This window comes from Nematostella vectensis, chromosome 8 (assembly GCF_932526225.1).
Source record: "Nematostella vectensis chromosome 8, jaNemVect1.1, whole genome shotgun sequence".
Classification (NCBI taxonomy): domain Eukaryota; kingdom Metazoa; phylum Cnidaria; class Anthozoa; order Actiniaria; family Edwardsiidae; genus Nematostella; species Nematostella vectensis.
In genome coordinates, this window is record NC_064041.1 from 14,989,716 (window position 1) to 15,017,113 (window position 27,398).

At 46.9% G+C, this 27,398-nt stretch overlaps 2 protein-coding genes and 1 long non-coding RNA gene across 3 annotated transcripts; 2 read left to right on the top strand and 1 right to left on the bottom strand.

Moving 5' to 3' along the window:
* The first annotated feature begins 109 nt into the window (after positions 1-109).
* LOC116616241 lies at positions 110-23,396 on the top strand. Its single transcript, XM_048731472.1, has 14 exons — positions 110-481; positions 1,361-1,490; positions 2,806-2,868; positions 6,923-7,011; positions 10,132-10,204; positions 10,316-10,371; positions 11,284-11,350; positions 18,788-18,832; positions 19,422-19,513; positions 20,631-20,706; positions 21,180-21,235; positions 21,693-21,765; positions 22,312-22,525; positions 22,903-23,396. The coding sequence occupies exons 1-14, from the start codon at positions 233-235 to the stop codon at positions 23,147-23,149; spliced, it is 1,530 nt and encodes a 509-aa protein (XP_048587429.1). The 5' UTR covers positions 110-232; the 3' UTR covers positions 23,150-23,396.
* On the top strand, positions 3,803-6,321 carry LOC125570195. The gene is made up of 2 exons (XM_048731473.1): positions 3,803-4,931; positions 5,031-6,321. The coding sequence occupies exons 1-2, from the start codon at positions 4,836-4,838 to the stop codon at positions 5,325-5,327; spliced, it is 393 nt and encodes a 130-aa protein (XP_048587430.1). The 5' UTR covers positions 3,803-4,835; the 3' UTR covers positions 5,328-6,321.
* On the bottom strand, positions 5,317-6,793 carry LOC116619071. Its single transcript, XR_004296500.2, has 2 exons — positions 6,410-6,793; positions 5,317-6,024 (listed from the first exon to the last, which is right to left on the bottom strand). It is a non-coding gene; the product is annotated as an uncharacterized LOC116619071 (long non-coding RNA).
* Positions 23,397-27,398: the final 4,002 nt, after the last annotated feature.

A 27,398-nucleotide genomic window follows, 5' to 3' on the forward strand; every position in this document is an offset into this window, starting at 1 on the left:
TGTTTTTTATGCCATTTCAAATCAATTTGTTCCTGTCTCAAATTGTTGAATTGCCAGTTCGCTCAGTTATAATTTTAATTGGTTTGTTAATTAGACTAATTTTGAAAAAAATCATTATCTCTATTGACGTCACAGATAAAACCAACGCCAGATATCCCGATCAAACGGGATGGGCTCCAACAATCCTGGAAATCCCTTATCCCGATAAAAAAATAACACGCAATCCTGGAAAATGTCAGACGATCGTAAAACTCCGCGAGGAGGAGCTATCCTTGCGAAACAGCGCAAAAAGAGAAACGACGACTCGCGCTATGTGTTCCCAAAGATCCCGGCCGACTTGACTCGGGAAATGATCTTACAGCACAATGTAAATAACACTTACACGTCTTCTTATTCTATCGACTACGTAAAGAAGGTGGGACAGCCTGCAATCCCGAGGCCCTGCTCGGCAACGCGACGCAACAGGCCACATCCCTCAAAGGTAAACAGAGCCTTCGAATTTTTTTTATTTGATCCGTTGAGTTATTTCAGGCATGAAAGTTTAATTATGTCTTTGAGCTAGTTAGGGCAGTAATCCTTGTAGCTTGTTACTAGTAATGCTACGAAATCTCATAATTAGAAAACTAGAGTTGCATGTTCGTTTGCTCGCTCTAACGTCTTTGCGTCTTGGCGCACTATTTTAGTAGTGGGAAAGTAAAGGCTAGATCTCACTAGGATGTTAAGCCGCATCCACACTTACAATTTTTAGTTGACAATTTTAGTTGACAACTATATTTCTTGGCATCTACACTAGTAATTTTTCATATGTGACAGTTTTTAATTGCCGAGAAAAAGCAAACCTGATAGCTTTTGAGAAACTATAGTTGCCACGTAAAAATTGTCCAATTTGCTCCATCTACACTAGCAAATCAAAAGTGTCACATAAAAATTGTCAACTAAAAAGTGTTATTGTAGATGGGGCTTTAGTCCAGACCCAAGGATTCCCATTGCGTTCGACATTCTAGCTCGCGTGATGAGCGCAAGAGCAAGCTCAAACGCAATCGCAGCACAAGAAAGAATCGGTCAAATACTGATTGCGCTTGCAACCTAATGAGAACCAAATTTTAAAAAGCAGCCCCTGGAAAACTAGCATGTTATGAAACGGAATAATCCGCCAAATAGTACACGAAACTTAGTGCAAAAATCTGGTTAGACTAGAACGCAAAAGCAAGCACTAACACAAGCGCAACACAAATGGGAATCGGTCAAACACATCAAGCAGCTGCGTTCTCTTGCGCTTACTCTTGAGCTTGCGATCCAGTGAGAATCAGCGTCAAAGGTATAATGAAAGTATAATGAAAGCACAAATCATTGCCCCTAGAATTTCTTAAACTGGCGCCTCCCCTCCGAGCTGGTCCCGGCCATGAATATCACGGATGACGCGGCGTTCACTTGCTTCCCGACAGGAGAGTCCCTTCAGAGATTCTACGAAAAGTTCAATGGCGCCTTTCGTAAGTACGGCTTACAGGAGAAGGTGGAGTTCATTCAAGAAAAGATAAAAATAGAAGAGATGATCATCCTATTTTATTGTTTTCATCTCATATCGGAAGACATATTGTGAGGAAATATCGAAGAAACGATCTAAAACAAAATTTTAGCCAATCACTTGGAAAATTCAATAAAAAATATCACAATAGCTTCCTCGAATCAGCCGATGGGAATGGATGTTTTTTCACACTTTGTTTTTTTGCAAAGGATAAACAGCGCCAGCGCCGTAGTCGTAGCTTTTTAGCACAGACACGGTGCCTTGTTAAACTGAGCACATAAACCATCTTTATATCGCGTAGTCTCCGCAAAATCCGTGCATAGAATATGTCATATGCACGTGCGCGACTGAACAAGAAACCGTTAAGGCAGACGTTGGTCCCAGTGTTCTGTGTAGGATGACGAAATCTTTTCACTACTATAGCAACAAACCATCTCCCAAGAGACGCTACCATAAAAAAGGCCCCGTTATATTTCAGTCTACGTCACATCGAGCTGTGTGTGGCGTAACCGTATAAGACTTAGGTCTTAAGGGCTAGGAACCTGGTTATTGCCTCCCTATTAATGCGCGTGTGCCTCTGGTACTTTTGTGTTACACAGTTCGCTAGATAGCGGTGTTGGGGCCGAAATCTCCAGCCTAGCCGTAAAGCTTTAGCTGCCATACGGTGATTCAGCGGCTGTCTGGATGTATGGTCTATTTTTTTTCTCAATTCACTGATCTGGATGAGGTTCGATCCTGAGCAAATTGACTTCAATGGCAGTTTCGTGGATTTACCATTTTTTTGTATGTCAGTGGTTTTACGGGTGTGTTTCATATGCAGGCTGCATAATCAGGATTTGCTAGAAGGTGTGCAGACATACATATTCTTCAATATCGGAAGACCGCTTTATGGCGGTCGGAGGGGAGGGGCGGGGCAATCAATCGCCCCTATCGCCATGCCTGGTATAACGCGCCTGCGATGTAAAATAACTTTTTTAAAAAGGGCATTCTAGCTATAAGTTTGCGCGCACATTACCATAGAAACCCACCTCAACTACCCGAATGCTGCGCGCGCCTTTTTAAGGTTGCAGCAAACAAAGCGCGCGCTGCATGACGGTAGTTGAGGTAGGTTTCCATGGTGAGTGCGCGCGTATACTTATAGCTGGAATGGCCTATTAACATTTTATTACGTTTTTGGGAGGGGTGGGATGAATTAAGTATGCTTAGCTGACAATGCTCTTTGTTTCATGGACTTTTCATGCGTCAGGATTGTGTGAAGTGGGAACCTTCTTTTTATTCAGATACAGCACAAGAGCCAAAGAGCGCGGACAAGGCTTCGTCTCCCATCCAAACAATACAGCAAAGTAAGCTGCACAGTTATCATACAGCTAATGCACTAATAATGCACTAATACTTTGCTATACTCTGAATTCGATCATAGCCATCTTTTAAAAATCATTTCAACCTGCTCTGTACATTCCTAATTTCGTGTTCCACCGATTCATTCCCATGGTGATTCTGGTTAAAAAACCTATAACAATATTTGTATCACAGAGCCGTAGCAGGCCTCAATATATGGAGAGGGGAGGATACAGAAACTTTAAGAAAATATTGCATGTACAGCAACACCCCTACTTTTCATTTTCTGATAATTGTTGAAATTGTTTGGTGGGGGGAGTGCCCCCTTTGCCCCACCCCTTGCTACACCCCTTGCCCCACCCCTTGCTACACCCCTTGCCCCGCCCCTTGCCCCAAACCTTGCTACGCCCCTTGCCCCACCCCTTGCTACGCCCCTTGCCCCACTTCTTGCTACACCCCTTACCCCACCCCTTGCTACACCCCTTGCTCCACCCCTTGCTCCACCCCTTGCCCCGCCCCTTGCCCCGCCCCTTGCCCCACCCCTTGCCTCACCCCTTGCCCTGCCCCTTGCCCACCCCTTGCTACGCCCCTTGCTACACCCCTTGCCCCAACCCTTGCTACGCCCCTTGCTACGCCCCTTGCTACACCCCTTACCCCATCCCTTGCTACGCCCCTTGCCCCACCCCTTGCTACGCCCCTTGCCACGCCCCTTGCCCCACCCCTTGCTACGCCCCTTGCCCCACCCCTTGCTACGCCTCTTGCTACACCCCTTGCCCCACCCCTTGCTACACCCCTTGCCCCACCCCCTGCCACACCCCTTGCTACGCCCCTGTATTGCCAACCTTAAAAAGTGCTTCTCATAAGGAAAAATAAAAATCCAGAAATTCAGCAATGACTAAAATTGCTGAAATTTCCATCATTTTCAAACAATTGCTGTATTTGCCAAATTGTCACGGCTATTTCAAACAACCGCTAAGAGGACATTTAGCTGAGCGACCGCGCTTTTAATAACAGACCGGAAGTCGTGGTTATTAACTCTGTTAATGACTAACGCGCGGCGCTGGGCGCACGCTTCCTCGATACTTGGAAGTAAAAAACGTGATGCGTACCAGCTAGTGTTGAAAGACAAGTGTGCGCAATGAGCATTTTTAGAATATTTAGGAAATTACCTCACAGATAAGGTGCTATAAGCGGCAGTGCCATGAATACTGTAACAATAAGAAGAGTTTACTTTACAGTGCTAAGGCAATTAATGGCGGAAACAAATTGCGCAAAATAAATGACTTCATGTTCAGACTATGATCTTGCCTGAGTTTTTATATCGCAACCACTGCATTCAATGCAATCTCCCCCCTTTACAGTTCTCATTTCTACACTCATACGGTATCGCGAATGCTTTTTGACTGATTTCTGAACTTACTTAATATTTGGAGTTCATGGCCGGCGCGACCTCGGAAGGTGAACGCATTAACAGTATTCACCTACAAAATCTTGAAAAAAATTGCAGAGTTTGTGGAAATCGCCTCAAGAAATACAAAGACCGGTTCGAAACTAGTTATAATTGCAAGGACCACGTAGTATTTCTTGCTGAAACCTACAATTTGAGTATTGAAAAGGACGATCAGACGATTCACCCATCGAAGTTCTGTCGTGAGTGTTTTCGGTCGTATCGCATCAACACTCGCGAGGTCGTTTTTTTGGGAAAAACACACTGACACTTGCAGTACTTGCGAAAAAGAAGAGTTTGCAAGAAAAGGAGGAAGACCAAAAAAGTCAAAGCGAGGTGGTGGAAACACAAGAAAAGCGCAGCGACGGATCTCCTTTGTAGACTCTGTTGCGGCGTTACAAGATCAAATAGCCGATGTGACAAAAGAGATTGCAAGTCGACGGATTGATAATTTTTCAGAACGGTTTTCAGAACAGATTGTCCCAGACAATCAGCGAGGCCCTAAAAGACCCGAGAGATGGGAAAATGAATAGGGAGGTTGCCGAACTGGGGACTGCAGTGGTGCGAGAACTTTCAAAGCGCTCAGCTGACAAAACCGTCTCACTACCATGCCACGGAAAGGTAAATACCCCCCCCCCCCCCCCCCCCCCCGAAAAAAAAACATTCAATTTGACCATTTCTTCTTGTCAAAATAAGCTAATTACTGTTTTTGATCCACAGTCATTGGTGTTAAAACACACGCCAAATTCCCAAAAGCCAAATGACGAGGTTTCTGTCCGGCATTTGAGAAGAAGGGTCTCTCATTTACAGAAGGTCGGTGGGAGGCTAAGCGCGGGTGGGGAGATGGACACCCTGGTTATCCATCACCTGCGACAAAGGGAGAAGAAGGAGCGCGAGGCAGTTCTAAAGAAAGCCCTTGGCAAGGAACTCATCTTGCAGAATCCAGAGGGAGAGGCCTTGGCCATGAAAGCTGACCTCCGCCTACCTTGGTTTGCCCTTGGAAAGCTTAGGCTGTAGGTTTTTATTTATAAAAATCTAAATTAATCCTTTGTTAGAAACGAAATAATTGGTTGAAATAGCAACATATCTTAAAGTATTTGTTTCGCTACGACAGGTGGTTTAGTTACTGGATTTTGTCCACATTTTGTTCACAAAGCCCAAGAATATCGAAGCGGTTTGCCACAGAGTCATTGAGGTCTGCCAGACTGAGTGTCCAGAACTACTTGGCCAGGCAAGAACTGTCAAGGCAAAATTCCAACAGTTGTTCAGCTTATTCAGTGTTTGCCACTTCAAGTACAATTCTGCGACCCCGATGTCCCAAGAACAGTTATCAATTCTGGGTAAATACGAATTGAAATAGTGCCATTCTACAACCTGAATATTCAAACCTATTTTGACTTATTTTTCGCCAACAGAGCAAGATATCAAACTACTATGTGGTTACTACCGCGAAACAGTTCCTGATGAGTCTTTCCCTTCCAAGTTCAACATGCTGGAGCACCACGTCGTGGAATTCATCAGGCGCTGGAGATTCCCTTTGGGCTTTTTCGGGGAGCAGGGAGGCGAATCAATCCACCATGAGCTTCAGGCCCTGCACCGTACGCACAGCCAAACAAAGCCGGCTACAAATCGCCTTAAAGCCATCATCTAAGATCACTACGTGATCGTTGCACCGGCTAACAGGAACGTTATTCCTGAGAAGAAACGGCGTAATCTTAAAAGCAAAGAAAAGCAATGAAGTTAGAAGTTAGAATTAAAGGCCGATATCATTGTATATATTTGTATAAATTAAGTAAGTACTTATAGCTTTCGGTTGAATCAGGCAGACTCCATTATTTTAGCAAACGAAATACGAAAACATAATATTCATACTAATTATTGTAGAAGCTTGCAAAATATTTAAGTTGCTTAGAGTTATCGTAGAGGTTTTCTGAAACCATAGCATTATGATAGTAAGCGACTAACTTAAACCAATTTGAAAGCCACAATCAATAAAAACAGGTGAAGCCTCTAATGGCGATGCGATACACAACCAACAAAACATGCCAAGACGGAAAAGATCGTAGAATGTTTAATAATCATTCGCGACACGAACTTACCTCGTGATTCCATTCATGAGAGCTAATACTTCGACCAGTTACCCTCAGATTTCCTTGGAAAACTCCGACAAGACAGCAAAATGAAGCCATTCCTAGCTAAATGGGTAATATTTTTATCGAGGGGGAATTCGATTGCCATCATTATAGGTCGATTTTCTCGAGAATTTTAGCAAAATTGATGCCGTTTTCTGTCCTCAAGGCCAAAAACCCGCTTCCCCTGGATCATTTGCATATTGGTGGCTTAAAATATGCTGTTTTTGATTGGTTTGAAATACAATGGGCTTTTCCAACTAAGACGCCATCTTTACGTAGTCAAGGGCAATGAAGACCGCTTACGTACTGTTCGCGGGCGACTAAATGTCCTCACCGACGATGCCGTGTTGTAGTGACCTAAATTCCTGGAATTTCTAGTGAATAATCGCACTGAAATGAAATGTTTCTTTTGTTTTCAATTGTAACAATAACAAAAATAACGGTTGATCGACATTCAAAAAGTTTATAAACTTGTTGCAGGGCAGAGACTATTAAAGAGGGAGGAACTGGAGAACCAAAAGCTACCAGAACCCAGTCCACAAACATCACCCGTGTCATCACCAACACAGGTAACACAGGGAACCCAGTTACAGTTGTGTAGACTCCTCCATGTTACTGCCTCTGCAGGCATCTCTTAGCCATACAGACGAGCCTGGGCTGGTCTTCTCTCAGTTTTTGGCAAAGTGTATGTATTACTCTATAGTGTATGTAAGAAACTCTATAGTGAAAAAAGAAAACCGGCGCCTGTATGCTATAAGGCAGCTAAAGCGCTGTAGCGTGTCTATTGATGACATTATAGTGGTTTATCGCTCCCTTGTGCGATCCACGCTCGAGTACGCAAGCGTCGTTTTCGCAGACCTGCCACGCTACCTTTCTGATTCATTGGAGAGAGTCCAGAAACGCCCTCGCCATTATCTATCCGGGCTTGGATTACAAGGAGGCCCTTAGGGCAAACCTAGCCACCCTTGAAGATCGTCGGACTGATGCCTGCTGTAGGTTTATCTCTTGTTTGACGCCACAAAACCCAGTGTACCGGCTTGTGCAAGACCGCATTGAGGCTACTACCCATAGCTACCAGTTAAGAACGCGCACTGGCAATCACATCAAACCTTTTGCGACCAATAGATTTGTCAACTTTGTCACAAACAAACACGCGCTGGCCTTGGCTATCTGACTGCCCATACTACCTTTATATTTATTATATTGTATCAATTAATCATTATTTATTATATTTGATATTGGAATCCTGTAATTTAGCTTTTAAGGCTACGAGAGGACTAATAAACGAGTATTATTATTACCTACAGGCAGGAGCCTAAAATGATAAGTCTGGAAACCTAGTAATGGTAGCCAGGCAACTCAAATGAGGGGGGAGGGGTTCTTCCCATGTTGACTTGATAGGGGTGCTTGTCATATTTTCAAGGGTCAAAATCAGGCCTCAGGTATTCTTTAGGGGGTATCCGAACAAAAAAAAAATCGGCTTTTCTTTTAGAAATTGTATTTTTAAGGCTCCTGAGGTATTGTTTAGGGTAGCAATTTTTGGTCGTGCCGGTATTTTTAGGGGTATTTTTTTTTTAATTTTCTGATGAGCATCCCTATCACTTTTACCTTGAAGAACCCCCCCTCCCCCCCCTGGGACTCAGCTCTCCATTGCTCAGGCTATAAGTTTAATTATGGAATGCTGTTTGTAATCATAGCTGGGTCAAGAGTATGGGTCACCAAGTTAAAGTGTGAGTGGGTTGTATGAAGGGTTTTAGAGAGCTTTTTCGAGATCTCAAAGTATGTAAGAAACTATAAATAGAATTGACCTTTTCCAGGTTCCTATTCCTTAGTTGAAGCGAAGGTTGTTGTTGAATACTCACTTATCAAACTCTCCATTTCGCTTCCTTATCAGGCTTGCATTGTCCACAAAGCAAACACATGCCTCCCACACACCTCACGGGTGCTTTTGTTCAGTCCTCTATTGTTTGGTTATTGATTTGGTTATCTGGTGTTGAGTGACACCAGAGGCTGGCAGACATAGGTCACCTTCAGTTGTTATTCAATTACCAAAGTTCTGGACTTGAGGCGAAGATTTGGCCTCGGTAATACAATACAATGCAATAATTTTTATTAAACGACGGTAGCATATTAACTGAATTAATTTTCTAACATATGGCCCTTGCTTGAATCATAGAAATGTGGCCTTGCTGTCTTACTGTCAAATCTGTTGTATCGCGACTCTTATTTTCAAAACATCGATTTGTTTTGGTTTTCTGTTCCATCAGTAAAACCACTCTGAGCCAATCAGAGTCTCGCTTTGTGCACTTCCCTAGTTATCCTCTGGAAGAAAACCAGACAGTGTCGCAACAGAAAGCCAGGCAACTGCACTAGGCGAGAGATGGCAAGAATCTGATTGGCTTAGAATAATTGGACTGATGGAACAGAAAATCCCAAAAGACAAAAACAAATCGATGTTTCAAAAATCTGGCATCGCGATACAACGGACTCGACAGTAAGGGCTGAAAGAATATTGCTGGCTTGTTCAATTAAAAGAATTCCAAACAGTTTGGTTGTATGTTCTCTGTCGTACTTGTCACTTATGACTCCTAGCTATGGCTCGGGTTTTTTCTATATCACAACTCGTGCAACAGTATTTTACTGGGATACATGTAGCCATAAAATGCAACCTGTTTTTTGTTTCATTCCAGTTCCTATTATCAGTGACATTATCAACAGTCCTTCTGTACCAGGACATCTTTTCCAGGATTTATCAAGCAGTTATCCGAATATTTTGTTGAAGCCATTTCAGCCAATATTTCCCCCCAAGCAGGTTTATCGTGAATATAAATATCAGCCAATCCATGCTTTGCAAACTCTATTCCTGGATTAGAATCAAACACTCCAGTTGTGATCCAGATTGTATCCGGCTCTGTTGACGAAATCCAAAACATATTACTAAAACAAGTCTTGCAGCATTTCCTTTCGACTGTTTCGGAGCTCCGATAAATAACCAGATGGTCTTCGCCCGCCATCATTCGTACATTCTTCACGTTGACGGCCACAGATGTAATAAAAGCACATCCGCTTCGTTTTTGACACATAGTGCAATGGCAATTAATTACTTGTCCAACTTGACCGTAGTGAGCAAATGTAACGCGTCCACACAAACAACTTCCCTTGGAAAGCCGAACTGTTGGGTCGCTTTCGCCCTCCATGTCTTTGAATGCATACTTGTAATCTGCCTCGGTTTCAAGTTTGTTTTTAACACAGGCGACCCGAACAAAGTTTTTTTCAAAACCTTTTTTAGCACCATACTAGAGCCCTTGTATGTAATATAGCAAGCCGTAATATAGAGGCACTGGTACCAAGGGTAAATGTGAAATTTAACCTCAGGTGAATCCAAGAGAGCGTATGCTCTCTTGGTGAATCCTAAACACATTTGTTTGACGCCATCAGGCCTCTTGTAAAATATCTTCGCAGCTGAGGGTGTGACTCCCTGGCTAGGTACGGTCCACACCCCACACTACCAGGTCTGGCCCGGCCGCCCTTCCTTCTCCACCTCAATGCTTTGTGGCCAGAACATCATCTGCTCTAACTATCCTAAAGCCCGTGTTCGGAAAATAAAGAATGTTTGATCGTAGACTGTTTTTGCGTGACTCTTTTCGTAGACTGTTTTTGCGTTACTCTTTTCATGTGATTCTTTTCAGTTACCCAGACCGGGGCACGGGGCAGTCTGTACCAGGAAGGCATCGGAAAAGTACTGGCCAAGCAACTTACCGGGTGAGAGGGCTCGTCTTCATTGCTGGTATTTCTATTTTGTCATCGTCGAGCTGTGCACGTCCTCCATCCCAAACTAACCTCTATTTATCCGGTTTCCTTTCTTTTTTCTAGACCAAGACCTCATCAAAGAGTTACTAGATGCTAGGGATAAGAGATATCTAGTCAAGGTATAGTAAGCGAATATATAATATAATATAATATAATATAATATAATATAATATAATATAATATAATATAATATAATATAATATAATATAATATAATATAATATAATATAATATAATATAATATAATATAATATAATATAATATAATATAATATAATATAATATAATATAATATAATATAATATAATATAATATAATATAATATAATATAATATAATATAATATAATATAATATAATATAATATAATATAATATAATATAATATAATAAGCGGTGTACACCAGGGGGAGGGTTCCAACATCGCACGAAATTTCCCACCATAAAAATACCAAGGATAGAAACATGCTACCAAAAATAGACCGTGCATTCTATGGATTCATAAGAATGCACGGGCTGCGGTAAGTAAATTATAAACTTACCGCAGCCCTGACTCTAAATATTTTACCCCCCAAAAATACAAGTATTTTCAACCGGAGATATTGGATTAGGAAATCGTAGATAATGCACATTGTATTAGTGACACCATCTTTTGTACCATGCTGGATCAGGCCGCCATTTTTTGCTCCTGCACAATAATTCTTTTTCACACAAAGCTTTTATTTCCATCGGCTAGTTAAAGCTTTGTGGACATCGAGTTCAACTGAGATATTTAATCAAATAGCGTCAAGAAAGCATTTATCCTCGACTTTATCCTCGGGAGCCTAGAGGCAACAAGCCAGCATAACGAGGCGCGAGAACTTTCTCCCGCCACCTACCCCCTTCCTCTCCGCCCCATCGACGCCCTCTGGGTTTTCAAGGATGATCAGACCTCAATGGATGGCTATTTTTAAGTATTCCTGCAAATAGACTGTAGTAGTTTCAACTTTTAACATTGCAAAGGAGAGGAGTGACTAATCGATTCTTTTGACCGTAGTTTCTGCGAACGCTTTCCCCTGACTCGCTGATTGGCCTGAAGCAATGGCTCCAATCAAAGGAAGAAGGTACGTGTGATTATACTGAAGTTGACATAACCTCACAACCACTCAACTCGACCCCACACCTCCCCTATATAATAATAAATACGTAAGGAAGTATTTTCAATTTTATTAAAGGCATTTTTGTGGATATTGAGCTTTTTTATAAGTAACAAAAGCAAGGTTGACATAGGGTAAGGTATTGTACATCGCAACCAGTGGGGGACTTTGTTTTTTCATAGACACCGGGAACCCCTTCGCGTAGAAAAGGAATTAGCAATTGTTAATCTACGTCGGGTGGGGTTCTGGTAGAAAAGAAATTGGCAACGTCGGGCGGGGGCTTTCATAGAAATGGGGGGTAACCCGCGTCGCGCCCCGCCGCGCCCCCAGCCTGTTCTCCGTTGTTTTTTGTATGCCCCGCGCGCCATACCCAACGCCTGGGGTATACCGTCTGGGGGCCTCCGCTCCCTTCGGTCCTCCGCCCGCTACTGCATGCAGCAGGCTCATCCTGGTGCCCCGCCTCCTCGCCGCCCGGAGCGCCCAGCACGCGCCGGGCGGCGCGATAACAGGGTAGCTGCCCCCCCAGCGCTTCGCGCGGTAACATGTGGGAACCTTGCAATTAGACCCCCGTCTGTCCTGTAGTATACCGAGCATTCAAAGGATGAAGTGCGGAAAATATTACTGCGGGTGGCTAAAGGTCGGCTATGCAAACACGTGTGGCCAGAGGTGCATGGACACCTACTGCAAGGTGCACCTCCAAAGGTTCCTTAAGGGCAGCCCCCTCCCCGTGCCGTGCAAGATCTGCGGCATAGGGACGCAGTCGGAGACGCGGTTGTGCCGCCCCTGCGGAGCGAATCGTGTAGGGCAGAGGATGCGCGGCATCGAGAGGCGCGCTCGGGAACGGTTCGCACTCGTCCTGTCTGATATCGTAGCCCGCGATATGGGCAATTAGAGACTGGGTGGCACAAGGCATACCCAAACACTCGTCCCGCCGGCTGCGACACGGCAATTAGAGACTGGGTGGCACAGGGCATACCCAAACATGGACGCTTACATACTTAGATCCCGAGAGGTACTATTCTCTCTTCGTCGGCGGCGCCCATCTTCGGTTCCCAAGCGTGGATGCCAATCTACGGGGCCAAGACATAAGCGCCGGTGTTTACCAGGAGATACGAAATCTTGGTGGAGCAGGAGTCATTGCCCCAAAGCCGGTTATGCGGGGGCCTGATATTAATGACGATGGCTCGGTGTGGTGGGTCTCGCACGAGCGAGAGTCTCTGCGAGGTAGCGTACGAGTAGGGTAGGGTACGAGTAGCGACCCGAAGCGGCTTGGGGTCCGAAGAAGTCGGGGAGCTTGGCTAGGGAGCCGAGCACTGCGCCGAGTCTGCCGTGCGATCTAGTGGCCTCAACCTCTGCAAAGATGTATCTAGCCGGCCAAGGAGGATCGGGGAAGACCGAGTGGGCGGTGAGCATGTTCCGCGGCCGCAACATTGTGGTGCTCACTCCCGAGAACGACCTCGCCCACGACCACCGCAATAACCCGCGCCTCGCGGTGAAGGCTCAAACCTACCACCACTACCTCTGCCTACCAGCGGAGAAGCCGATAGAGAAGCGGAGACCTTCCGAGCTGGGGCACAAACTCAACCGCCTCGCAGAAGTGATTATCATTGACGAGTGCTGTAAGGTACAGACTAAAGTGCTACGCGCCATCCTAGGGTATCTCGCCACGCGGCCGTGTCAGGTAGTGTGTTGTGGCGACTATGGGCAGGTCCCGTCCTGGGGAGATAAAGAGGGGCCTCACGATATGCTCGAGGATTGGGCACAAGGGAACATCCGCTAATTCGAGTCCGACTACCGCTGCCTGTGTGAAGACTGCGGAAAGCCGTACAGTACATACTACGGCATGCCCTCCTCCAGGCTCCACGACATAAAGGACCGGATTTGGTGTCGGCCAGATTCCCAACAGCTTGAGGTGTTTCGAGAGGAGTGGGATGGGGTAGCGTTCGACGCGGCGATCGAGCAGGCCCACCCAAGCGATATGTGGGTGTGCTCTACCAACAAGTTTGGGGCTCTTGTTCAGCAGCGATTGATGGAGCACCACAGGAAAGACTACCCCCGATTGCCAGCAACCATCCGCTTTGAACCCGATCCTAGCGTCGCGCAAACAAACCGCGAGTGGGCCCACCCAAGGGGGTAGTCTTTCCTGTGGTGCTCCATCAATCGCTGCTGAACAAGAGCCCCCAACTTGTTGGTAGAGCACACCCACATATCGCTTGGGTGGGCCTGCTCGATCGCCGCGTCGAACGCTACCCCATCCCACGTGCCTTAGCTGCAATAGAAGGCACAAGCGCTGATCACGCAACGCGCAACTGCAAACGCGTGAAGCCGTGCTTAGAGTACGCCGTGTAATACAACACTGGCTGTCCGGGCTCCATGACCCTCTTTAGTATTGGGTATGCCTTGCTTGTCCACCACGGGTCCGTCGCTCACCGTCGGCCCTTGTCCTGGAGATCTTCTTCGTTTACGGCGTTTATGTAAACCTCCGTTCCGACCTCTAAGGGGGCCTCTAGGGGGTGCTCTTCGGCTTTGAGAGGCACGCGCCTCAGCTTTATGGCGTCTTCAAGCGCAAAGCCAGTCATGCGAGTCTTCGTTGCTTTTATGTCCGAGATGACGATTGGCAAAGCGGTAACCCACTCGCGGTTTGTTTCGCCGGATGCAAGCTCCTTCGAGTACTGCGCACGAAATAGGCGCTGTGCCAGCCAGCGATGGACAGACTCGGCGAAAGCTTGGCTCCTGTGGTGCCCTGGCTCAGCCCGTCGGACCTCCACCCCGTGGTCTGTTAGGAGCTTTGTGGTAGCACCCTTGAACTCCGTGCCGTCATCAACCATGAGGGCTTTAGGCCATGTGAGAGGTCCCTCTGCATAGATGTCAGCGAGTTCGCGGGAGACGACGGCCGCGCTCTTAGTCCTCAGTGGGCGGGCGGCTTTATATCGTGAAGCAACGTCAACGACAGTCAGGGCATACTTGTACCCGCGGTCGGTTGGCAAGAATAGCAGGTCCGACTGGTGGATACGGTTTGGTATCTGCACCGAGAAATGGGCGTAGGTAGTCGGAGGAGGGGGTGTCTGTGTGAAGCCCCCGACGGGCTGCGAGCTTACCCACTTGCGCACTAGATCTATGGAGGCTGAGCCCTTGTGAAGTTTGGCATGCAGAGCGGTCACTCCCTGGAAGCCACCTCTGGCGTAGTATATAGGACGAAGGAACGCACCGAGTTCTTCGTCGGACATGCGCTTCGCCGCCATTATGTGTCGGCAATGTACTGCGATACATCGAAAAAGGTGTGTCAGTCTCCAACAGGCGGTTGCCGGTGATGGTCTTTGTAATCTTGCTTTGCTGCGTCGTCGACATTGCAATGCACGGACGTGCGGATATGGGTGGGGCCCTTGTGTTTAAATGTCTGCTTACTTCACTGCTTACTCCACGTCATCGCGGGGGGCCCGGACGCAGACGACTGCTGAAACCTCGTTTACCACAGAGGGTGCAGCGGCAAGACTCGGTCTCCAGTCCCTCAGGGAGAAATACCCAGACCTTAACGAAAATCTGATACGGTTCCAGTCAGACCGGAGGGGAAAGACGCTAATACAGCTTCGTAACCTCGACAAAGGAGGTTGGACTAAACCAAGACAGCTGTTCAATGAGAACGGGGGCATTCGACAGGACGTTGCAAAGCTCAAAGGCTTCGAGCTGGCGATGGGGTCTGTGGCAGAGATAGACGCGGTCATCCAGGAGAACACAGAACGAGTCCAAGAGATGCAAGGGGTGGTAACCACAGACAGGGAGACCATCGACGACCCTAACACGTCAGAGAGTCGCCGCCAAGAGGCCCGTGAGCGCAACGAAGAAAGGCTATCCGAGATCGACGAACTAGAACGCAAAAACCGAGAGCTCGAGAACCGAAAGCCGCTCATAGATTGCATTAAAGCCATCTTCAAAAAGTACTGCTTTACCGTCACCGCTATCGGGTTGGCCGTAGCGACGACGATCGCGGCCATTGTGACGTCACTCGGCAAGTCGCTCTCCTCCGTGGCCAGAGGGGTCGGTAACGGGCTTAAGGCTATCGGAAAAAAGCTAGGCTAGCTTCTCCCTGGGCTAGTAGGCAGCATTGCGAACTTCGTGTTTAAGGCTGCAGAAGAAGCGGTGAAATTCCTTGGCGAAAATGCGTGGCTGCTCATTCTAGCCGTAGCCGCGTTCTTGGTTCGTCGAATGCAAAGCAATCATCGGAACAAGTAATACGCCGCGGCCACCGCGAGTGCCGACAACCCCGCCTTGGGGGCGGTGTGGTCACTCTTTCCGCCCGGTCCGGGCGATGTCATGCTGCGCATACGTGGAGAGGGGGTAGGCGCCGCGCCCTCTGCGTGCACTTTCGCAGGTGCGAAAGCCTTGCTTCGCACCTCGCGGTCGATCCTCGGATCAGTCACGTGTTGCACCCTAGGATGCCCACCGGCCATGTTATGAGCACCGACTGGCTTTGTCTCGGTTTTGATCGCGTTTGCGCCGAGCGTCATGGAGTCTGTGGCTTTCTGCAGTTTATTATTGTAGCCCACGACGCTTTTGCGTGTTTATCACCAGATCGCTCGGCATCAGCCACACTCCTGGTGCGACCGCAACACTCAGTCTCACCTTGGCCTCCTGCACGACTAACTGGTACCTTTGCACGCTTTAAGCGATGTCGTTTTCTATGATCGCGTCTTCAAGCAGCTTCGTGAACCCCGCCTGCGCCTCCATGGCCGGCCCACCGGCCCCCGCGATGGAGGAACGGACGTTCACCTGCGCGCCAAGCACTGCGTAGACGAACGTCTCGACCGAGCGATCGAGTCTTCCTGCTTTTGTCAGCCCCTCACCTTTGGGAGGCGCAAACCAGCTAAATTGCACGCCCCCGTGGTCGTCGTTGCATATGAAACCCACCTGCTTCCCACTATTGTACGTCCCACCTTCGTCGCTAAACAGATTGAGGTGTAGAACACAAACACATCGCCTAGCCCGTGGTTCCGCCCGCCTTTCCATCTGAAGTCCGGCTTACGCGGCAGACCGACCTCTATGCATAGACGCCCGAAAGCGGCTTTATTGTAGGGGTTGTCTTTTTGCGTGAACGGGTTGTCGCCAGGCAGGGGGGCGCCGAGCTCGTGGACTATCCTCCGCGTGGTAAAGTAGACGTGAAACCTTAGAAATTCCCTGATGACAGAGGGGAGCATGGCAAAAGCGGGGTCGGCTAGGGACACCCCGCATCCGGCGGTTGCGCACCAGACCGAAAAGTTGTGTTGCTGTGGCCAGCACCTATAGGAAGGCTCCGATAGCCACCGGCCAGACTCCTTGGCGGACTTGTGCGTGACCACTGTCTCTTTGAATATGTCTCGGACCCTAGTCGTGAATGATTTTCCCTCAGCCACGTGTATCTCTAGCTGCGTGAGTAGTGGGGTGATGTCTGAGGCCGTGTTCTCCACGGGGGTCGCGGGCACGGCGTAGAGCAGCTTTTGCCCGAGGGTCAGAGACCTAGGGAAACCGTTTTTTTGACTTGTTCGGCTATAGCGTGTTTGATATATTCGGCTATAGAGGCTCCCGCCGCAGTTGCCGCTTTTGTCGTCTCTCCCGCCCCTTTCGCCTCCTCGTTCAGCATCCGCCAGCCTTCCCAATCCATGCTCAGTCCTATTAAACACGAAGGCGGGCTGTGTTCAACACAATGGTGGTCCTACATATTGTGCTCACCAAAGGCGAACAGACGCTCTACTTCGTGCGGCCGATAAGGCGCCCACGCTTCGTGGCGCTCCGGCACTGCTCGCTGTTTAACAGCTGGTAAAATCTCGAGCAGGAGAATCAGATAACGACTATATCCGCCCTCCCGCCCATCGCTACCCTGCCAGCCGGGCACCACACGGCCGAGTCCATCGTGGAAATGATCAACCGCGCTGAAAGCAAGATTCTGACCGCGAAGCTGGATCCCCTCACCGGGAAGATTGCGCTTATGTCCAGTTGCGTTGCGTTCCTGAATGCCGAGCTTTGCGCACTATTTGGCCTAGAGGCTAAAGACAATCAGTTGGGGGAGCGGGGCCTCGCACTGCCCTTGGGGGGACCCCCACTTAAGGTGGCTTTGCCGAAAATAGAGGCCCTCTACATCTGCTGCGATATCGTAGATCGCACGCAATGCCTCTCCTTAGGCGAGCCTTCAAACGTTCTCGCTTGCCTAGAAACCCGCGGGAGACCGCACGAGAAAGTCGTCTATGGACCCGACATCCCCGTTTGTGTCGCAGCATCTTCCTCTGAGAGTATCAGAGGAAGATCTCGAGATCTCGAGTATCCAAATATGGATCAGGGATGACTGCGGTAGACGGGTGGACTTTAAGGGCAAGCCTGTTCGCCTTGTATTAGAGCTAACCTAGCTCCGACGTAACAGACATGGCAAACAGCGACGTTAGCGGTGGTGCCATATACCCCTCGCTTCCCAGTGTTTGCCCGCAAACGCACATGACGCAGGGCGTCGGCGGCGACGTGCAAAGCTTCCGACTCCAGAAAATATGTGACACTCAGGCGGTTCTAGACAACGAGATAACGCATCATCGACAGGTGCGGAAAATGTATAAGCGCGCCTTTGCCGTTACCCATGCTGTGTCTATAGCTTAAACGCCATGCTAGCGGCTTCGAATTGACGGCCGAAAAACGGTTATTCCGCGCTCCGTAGGGTGGCGGTCCAATCCAATGCTCGGTATACTACAGGACAGACGGGGGTCTAATTGCAAGGTTCCCACGAGTTACCGCGCGAAGCGCTGGGGGGGGGCCAGCCACCCTGTTATCGCCTGGCGCGCGCTAGGCGCTCCGGGGGGCGAGGGGGCGGGGCACCAGGATGAGCCTGCTGCATGCAGTAGCGGGCGGAGGACCAAAGGGAGCGGAGGCCCCCAGACGGTATACCCCAGGCGTTGGGTATGCCGCGCGGGGCATACAAAAAAACAACGGAGAACAGGCTGGGGGGCGCGGCGGGGCGCGGCGCGGGTTACCCCCATTTTTTATGAAAGCCCCCACCCGACGTTGCCAATTTCTTTTCTACCAGAACCCCACCCTACGTAGATTAACAATTGCTAATTCCTTTTCTACCAGAACCCCGCCCGACGTAGATTAACAATTGCTAATTCCTTTTCTACGCGAAGGGGTCCCCGGTGTCTATGAAAAAACAAAGCCCCCCCCCAACCATCTTATCACTTCCTCCTTGTTCTAATATGTGACAGTTGGGTGTACTTGTCAGATCCTGGGTCTGAATTCTCACGACAAACTGGATACACTCTAACACAATAGAAACTTGCCAAGCTCTACATCCCTTACAGCACACGACGCACGACTGCCACCCTCCATGACAACTTTCAATCGAAATGAACAATGTATAACATTATGTATCATATTTTTCCACATGCGATGAAGAGGACGAAAATGGAGACCTCCCCCGCTCTCCAATCTGTATGCCAAGTAAGACAAACAATTAGTCGCAAATGATAGTTAGTAGCCTTAAAATCCAATAAGCCCGCTGGTCAAAAACAATAATGGCGCACAAATATGCGTGAGGTGTTCTTGGTTCCAGGCAAACCGTTAAATACCAGCAAAATTATGAAGAAGTTTACGAGTTTTCGCTCTCTGTTATCCTCTGTTTTGCCTTTTAGAGTCTTATTTTAAACCTTAGGTAAAAAAGTATCACTTGAATTTCTAGTCGATATAGGCGATCGTAGTTCGGAATAACTAAACTGAAATCCTTATTTACACTGACGCGCGCTACCGTGGCCACCTTGACAGTTTTGTGAAGTAAGCCAATAAGGATGCACTATTTGTTTGACATGAACTTTACTGGTCAATGCTTGACATTACATCAGAGCCTGTTGGAATCCTCTTGTGTTCAGCTCATGTCAATCAAAACTGTCAATTTGGCTTGCTGATTGGCTAAATGCATTTCAACTTTGTGATGGTGGCCACGGAAGCGCGCGTCACATAGTAAACTTTGTGATGGTGGCCACGGAAGCGCGCGTCGTATTACGAACATATCTGAGTATTTTTGTTTATTTAGAAACGCGGTATTTTAATCCTGACGATTTTGAGGACTCCGTGCAGACTCCACCCAGCAGTCCTGCCAAGAGAGACTCACCGGTGACTTTCGAAGTATGCATGCGCAAGTGTACACAATTCCATGCTCAAATGTACACAATTCCATGCTCAAATGTACACAATTCCATGCTCAAATGTACACAATTCCATGCTCAAATGTACAGAATTCCATGCTCAAATGTACACATTTCCATGCGCAAATGTACACAATTCCATGCTCAAATGTACACAATTCCATGCTCAAATGTACACAATTCCATGCGCAAATGTACACAATTCCATGCTAAAATGTACACAATTCCATGCGCAAATGTACACAATTCCATGCTAAAATGTACACAATTCCATACTCAAATGTACACAATTCCATGCGCAAATGTACACAATTCCATGCGCAAATGTACACAATTCCATGCTCAAATGTACACAATTCCGTGCTCAAATGTACACAATTCCATGCTCAAATGTACACAATTCCATGCGCAAATGTACACAATTCCATGCTCAAATGTACACAATTCCATGTACACAATTCCATGTACACAATTCCATGCTCAAATGTACACAATTCCATGCTCAAATGAACACAATTCCATGCTAAAATGTACACAATTCCATGCTCAAATGTACACAATTCCATGCGCAAATGTACACAATTCCATGCGCAAATGTACACAATTCCATGCGCAAATGTACACAATTACATGCGCAAATGTACACAATTCCATGCGCAAATGTACACGATTCCATGCGCAAATGTACACAATTCCATGCTCAAATGTACACAATTCCATGCTCAAATGTACACAATTCCATGCGCAAATGTACACAATTACATGCTCAAATGTACACAATTCCATGGCAAATGTACACAATTCTATGCTCAAATGTACACAATTCCATGCGCAAATGTACACAATTCTATGCTCAAATGTACACAATTCCATGCGCAAATGTACACAATTCCATGCGCAAATGTACACAATTCCATGCGCAAATGTAAACAATTCCATGCGCAAATGTACACAATTTCATGCTCAAATGTACACAATTCCATGCTCAAATGTACACAATTCCATGCTCAAATGTACACAATTCTATGCGCAAATGATGCCCCCTCTTTCCCCGTTATGCCTGGAAATAAATGCCTAAGATTCCTTCTTCTTCTCAGTGCACCCTCCCGCTTTGTCTAAAGCGTGACGTACGGCCCTCCTTCGACAAACTCTACAAGAACACAAACAGCCACGGTCTGTACTCATTTAGGATCGAGCTAGATCAGTGGTCAAGGGGGTATTTTATATTGGGTTGATATCACACGGTAACACGGTCTGTACACATTTATGATCGAGCTAGATCATTTGGTCAAGGGGGCATTTTATATTGGGTTGATATCACACGATAACACGCTTTGTACTCATTTAGGATCGAGCTAGATCATTGGTCAAGGGAGTATTTTATATTGGGTTGATATCACACAATAACACGGTTTGTACTCATTTAGGATCAAGCTAGATCATTGGTCAAGGGGGCATTTTATATTGGGTTGATATCCCACGGTAACACGGTTTGTTGTCATTTAGGATTGAGCTATATCATTTGGTCAAGGGGGCATTTCGTATAATTGAGCTAGATCATTTGTCAAGGGAGTTTTTTATATTGGTTTTAAGCTTGACCCTGTAATGTTACTAAGCACATTATTATCTTTCTTTTTTATTTTCAGATCGTCGAATCATAGGAAATCTTATTGAAGCTGGAGATCGGGGATATCTTGAAAAGGTAAGGCACCTATTTTATAGTTCATAAGGACATCCATCATTCGAGTAGCAAGCTTTGCTGAAGGATGCGGGATATGCTCATTTTGGCGGTCGTCGGTGGATGTGCATGCGTAACTTATTAGCTACGGGCCTGTCCATACGCGACTTGCATTAAGAAAGCACGTGACTTTTTGTATGGCAAACTTGCGCGCGCTCCGGCTTTTGACGGCAATATAACAACAATAAGCAACGAATCAGGCAAAAAAATTCTAGGGCTATTTCCATAAATAGACTTACATCGCTGTTTGGCGTGACGTCGGGGCCATTTCTATAGTCATTTTGGCGTAAATTTGCTACTCAAAAAATCCCGCGATTTCTACGTGCAAATCGGCTATTCATTACATCTCAACAATTATTGCATCTTATTCCTTGCATTTTAATTAAATGTGGAACCAGTCTTACATATAGTCATCTTATAGTTCCTAGACAACATGGTACGACCAGAAGCCATTACAGGAATCCAGTCATGGTTGACAAGTCACGACGAGAAAGGTAGGGCCACGCACAATAATGATAATGACAATGACAATGATAGTAATGGCGCCGTGACCGTGAGACCTAGACATGTAGAGAAACGGAGACCGTGACACGACGAGACGCCATACCTGATGACACCATGACCGTGACATGAGAAACCGTGACACGACGAAACGTCTTACCTGATGACACCATGACCGTGACATGAGAAACCGTGACACGACGAGACGCCATACCTGATGACACCATGACCGTGACATGAGAAACCGTGACACGACGAGACGCCATACCTGATGACACCATGACCGTGACATGAGAAACCGTGACACGACAAGACGCCATACCTGATGACATCATGACCGTGACATGAGAAACCGTGACACGACGAGACGTCTTACCTGATGACACAATGACCGTGACATGAGAAACCGTTAATGAGAAACGGTGACCGTGACATGCTACCGTTCGGCCGTGATTATTGATAATACGTTACCGTAATCACACCTAAACTAAGACGTGACTTAGATGTATTGCTCAAGCTATCTTTTTTCGTGTCTTCAGATCGCGAGGTTGCCCTTCGTTTCTTGCACGATATCCGCAGACCATCACCAAAACGTGCGAATAACAAGGAGGGTGAGCCCGCAGCCGAGAGTCCCGTCCAGCGGTCAGAAAAACAGGTGCTCAAGAAATTAAAGAGCAAGAAGCATGGGAAAAACTGCTCATGCGCAGTGTGTGATAACGAGCGCTCCTGCAAGATTCTCAAGGCTCTCTCCAAGTAAGTACTAGCGAACTTACGATTCACGCGAAGCGATTCAAGACCGCGGAGAGTCTTAAGGCGCACACTCAAGATTGCGACTCAGGCGAAGCATTTTTCTTTTAGCGCGCGGTGTAATATAGCGCCGTTACATTCGCACACGGTGTGCGCCGTCTTAGACTCTAAGCCCTCGTGAATCTCAAGTCCCCTAATAGCCTAAGGTTAATGACATGAGAGTCTTAGATAGCGCATACTCAAGATTGCAGCTCACGCTACGTCTGTCTGTTTGTCTGTCTGTCTGTCTGTTACAAAGGAGTGGACCAAGGGGAGGGAAAAAGGATGGGGGCCTGGGAGAGAGGTCACTAAGGTTAACACCCTCTTAATAACTATCTTTCCAGACAAGGCACATCTGCAGTCATAGACGAGATGCGGAGAGCTCTCGATTTTGTCCCACGGCCCAAGAACACATCTGCAAGGAACGCCAGCGTGCGAAAGAACCAAGTTGCAAAACCCGGAGGCCAAAATCCACTTGGGTCTGTGAATAGCTACGCACCGAATGGCTTTGTGGCGAATAAGGGCGCGCTTTTTATGCAGCCTCATCGGGTATTGCCCTCACATTTCGTCATCCACCCGGAATTACCGTAAACGAAAGCAACCACTTATTTCACCTGTCAACACGGGAATCCGTGGAATCTTGGACTCGTGGAATCTTCGATTTTCACGGGAAAGTGCTGCATTGAGGTTTTTTTTTTTTTTTTGCTATTTGTAATCTTGACTAAATTTTGGAACTGGAACTTCTTATAACGATTACCCAGAATACTGCTGGCGATGACATAAACCCCCACGTAACTGCCACGGCTGCACTTTGTGAAATAAACGCACCAATAGTCCATTTTAGTGGTAATTTGCCATTGCATCATTAGAGATCCTCTATGACGGCGCTTACCTCCATCCCCCCCACCATCACCACCACCACTGATAACACACCATAACTGACTAAAACAGGCCTGGAATCCTGGTTTATTGCCTCCTTAATGCGCGGGTTCCTCAGGTTCCTTTGCGTTAGACAGTTCGCTAGATAGCGGTGCTGGGGTCGAAATCTCCAGCCTAGCCGTAAAGCTCTGGAAGTATGGTCTCACTCTTTTCTCATATTTCAACTGATACGGTGTGGGTTCGGTTCTCGGCCTCGATTGTTAAACTTTTTTTCAATCTTCAGTTCTTTTCTATTTATTCATGTCATTGTTTGGCCGGCCTTTTTGTTGTCGATCCTATACTATAGGTGCGAATTCAGGATTTGCCGATGGCTGGTGTGTTGGCATAATTCCTGAATGGGAAAAGAAAAAGCGTTGGAGGAGGCCGGGGGAGAGGGGGTGGGGAGAGCTATTCGGGCAGAGCATTCAGATCATAGGAAATTTCGATATCAAAACCTTTCTATACTACGTTGTTAACCAATTTCGATCGAAATATCGCGATAGCTTTTCCAAGGGCGTGTTTTTTTCTATCATTCTGGAATGGGAATGGTTGGTAGAGAATGTTCAGAATAGTTATATATTCTCACTAGGGTAACCCGTGAACAATGCCTCAGGATAAGGCTAAGATATGGGGAGAGCGAGCCCGAGGCAATTGCGAACGGGTGACCCCGTGAGAAAGCATGATTTCATCGCTGCGGGGAGGAGGGCGGGTCGCAAAACGGCTTGAGATCTTCTCCGTGGCGTCGCAAGGACTTGAAGTGAAATATCCAGAATCGGATCCAGAATATAAAGCCAGAGAGGTGCTAAAGTTATGTAACCGGGGCCCATGCTGATATCTAAACCTGTTTATTCACGATCTCGCCTTAATTTCGGCTATTTTTTCCCGATATTCCCCACTGAGAATAGTTATATATTCCCACTAGGGTTACCCGTGAACAATGCCTCAGGATAAGGCTAAGATATGGGGAGAGCGAGCCCTTCGGCACAAACTTCCAGGTGACACACTTAACCGCGGGAAGCGGAGGCCTTTTAATAAAAAAAAGAGGCAAAAAGAGGTACTTCTCCCCAAAACTCAGAAAATCTTACCGCTAAATGATAAGATTACCAAATACCAGAGAACAGTTAAAAAATAGTAAAAATTCGGTTCTATCACCGTCCCGAGGACAGGGAAAAAGGATGAAATATCGTCATGCGCTTTGTATGCTTTTACGACAGCAGCTACAGCCTCAGAGGAAGTATTTGCAGCTAAAACCGCGCTTGGGGAATCTGCCTTAAAGATTTCTCTAAGATCCATATAAGGATAACTTCCTCATTCGCCCCTAAAAGGGAAAGGGTAATTGAACACCCGGCACGAAAGCTATAGGGTGTTTCGCCACTATCCAAACCGAGTATGTCAAGATAAAACTTAAGCCTGTTATAAACCGCAGTGCCCGTAAACGGTTCTTCAATTACCCTATTTCCTTTAGAGAGGCGAAACAAATAACCTGCAGAAAGGTCGAATCCTAACAGCGTACAAATCGAAAAGAAATCGACAGAAAAGTAGCATCAATCGCGAGAATACAAATATAACTTAAGAGAGGGAACTTCTAGTTTACGCATCATGCCCAAAATGTACAACAAAACCTTCTCTAGCTTGTCAAGAAACAGAGGGGTGGCTTTTTTAGGAGAAATTCCAACTTGAGCTTGCTCCTCTTTGATGGACTTCAAGTACAACTTGACGGTCGAATGGGGCGCGGGGTTAACAACACGCAGACCACTATCCCAGTCTCCCCTCATTCCCGCTGCAGCGAAAATTGCCCTGAGTTTTCCGATTAGGGAGTCCACAGTCTTAGCCGCGAGGCGCGTAGGACACCAGCATATAGAAACACCTGTTTTTCCCGAGAAAACTACAGTCACGACGATAAACTTTTTGTTCTCCCACCCCTATCCTTCCATACTAAAAATAAAACAACATCACGGGGTGTCGCTGAAGCCAAAACTTTCTGCGATGGAAGCAAAGCGAGGAATCTTGAAAGTTCTAACTCCAACGCTGATTTTTGCTTCTCATAAGGCTTTTTCTTTCTAGAGCTCTCAAGCTCATTAATCTGTTTATTTATGCTGGCGGTATCTATACACAGGGGATTATGAGGGGAGGCCTGGCCACCTCCTAGATCCACATCTTTGGCAAAAACAGAAATTGTCATCGTTCGGGTAGCTACATTCTTCACATCGAACAGCCGGACGCCAAATCCGGGGACACTATAACATAAATGAAAAGAGAATAAAAGGCCATCAGCGTTGGATCCGAAAAGCATATAAATCCCATTGGAGCTTGCGGGAGGAGAAACCACCTTGGGGAGAGGGAAATAAAATAACGTTCTCCTGTCCTTTCAATCCCAGCAGAAGCGAGTCGACGGAGATACTGCGGAGTATAGGCCACCAGAAGGGAGGAGGGCCCAACCTCGGAACGACTATAGTCACATTGACATCGGCATCCATCAGCAACCTAAGAAGTGGACCCATAAGAACAAAAGGAGGGAAAACATATACATTAACCTCGCGGGTAAGGTCTTGGGCAAAAACATTAATACCGCTAGACAAAGGAGTATGGAAAGGCGTGAAATGTCGCAAAGGCCTCCCCATCTCGTCACACTGAGTATCGGAATCTAGCGACATAAGGTCAACAGAATGAGGACCGAACCAACTCTGAAGTATTCCACGCAGAAGGGAAAAGCATACAGTTCTTGTCGGAGAGCTGTCTAGACGGGGTATCGGCCGGGTTTGACTTTGATAGGACGTAAGAAAACGTGATATGCAAATTCCGACGTAGAGCGATGTCAAACAGCTTCTTAAGGGCTTCATAAAGGGCGCGGCTTTTTCCACCTTGCCTTGTCCATGAATGGATTAGAGTAGTACTGTCAGTATGCACATCGAGTCTAGCATTGTACATAAGACTTTCTCCCGCCAAAAGAACGTTTACGACCGCAAGAGCTTGGTTCACCGCAATAGGAAACTTACGCTCCTCGGAACCCCAGTAATCTCTAATCGAAAACGCATCATCACCTGGACAATTAATTCCCCCCCCCCCCCCCCCCCCCAAGCGTAACTGGATGCATCCGTAAATAGGGTTACAACGATGTGCCGTTCTGTTGGCCAGGTAAGGCAACTGTCCCAGGTGTCGAGGAAACGCCAATGCTCTACCTCCTTCCGGAGCTGCTGGGTAATACGAATAGGGCGCGAGGACTTAGAGTACCCTGAGATTGCCTTAAAGATTTCCCTCGAGTACAACTGTGCAGCCGGAACCGCGATACAAAAAGATGTTATTTTTCCTGCCAGTCTTTGAAGAGTCTTAACCGAAGTAGAGCTTCCCTGTAGAACGGACTCTCGCAGCGCCGCAAATTTCACCTTCTTCTCATCCGGGAGTATGAACGCCCGGCGTTGAGAATCGACAACATAGGTCCTTTGACTCCACTTTACAGGTTGTGAAGGATGCAAAGGTCTGGTCGAATAAGGAACTGGGAGAAGGTGCCACTTTCATTGCGGCGGCGGTCCTCATCTCTCTGGCCTATTTCATTGGTTTATCTAAGTCTTTCCTGATTCCAAGCCAGCAGGTGCGATTTCTCGGTTTTATAACGGTCGTCAATGGACTGACTGCATGGGACTCCCATGGAACGGATATAACTTGTGGCTCCCATACCTATTGTATGATACACGTAGGCACTAGCCTTCCATCCAAATGGAATAGTATGGTAGACATAAAAATATCCTTGCTATTCAAAGTCGAAATACGCTCTGCTGCTGGGGGATAAAAACACATGATCATAACCGCTTTTATCGTCCATTGTTGCTTGAAACGAGTCTTTACACACGTAGCGAGGCAATTTGGGGATATAGTCCAAGGAAAGGGGAAGGTCCTTTGCCCACAAATTAAGAAATCTCTCATC

Excerpts from the sequence above, each read along its gene's own strand:
- LOC116616241 (XM_048731472.1), top strand. The coding sequence starts at position 233 with ATGTCAGACGATCGTAAAACTCCGCGAGGAGGAGCTATCCTTGCGAAA. Across the intron at positions 2,869-6,922 it reads CATCCAAACAATACAGCAAA|GGCAGAGACTATTAAAGAGG; the intron begins GTAAGCTGCACA and ends AACTTGTTGCAG. Across the intron at positions 18,833-19,421 it reads CTCTCCAATCTGTATGCCAA|AAACGCGGTATTTTAATCCT; the intron begins GTAAGACAAACA and ends TTGTTTATTTAG.
- LOC125570195 (XM_048731473.1), top strand. The coding sequence starts at position 4,836 with ATGAATAGGGAGGTTGCCGAACTGGGGACTGCAGTGGTGCGAGAACTT. Across the intron at positions 4,932-5,030 it reads CACTACCATGCCACGGAAAG|TCATTGGTGTTAAAACACAC; the intron begins GTAAATACCCCC and ends TTTGATCCACAG.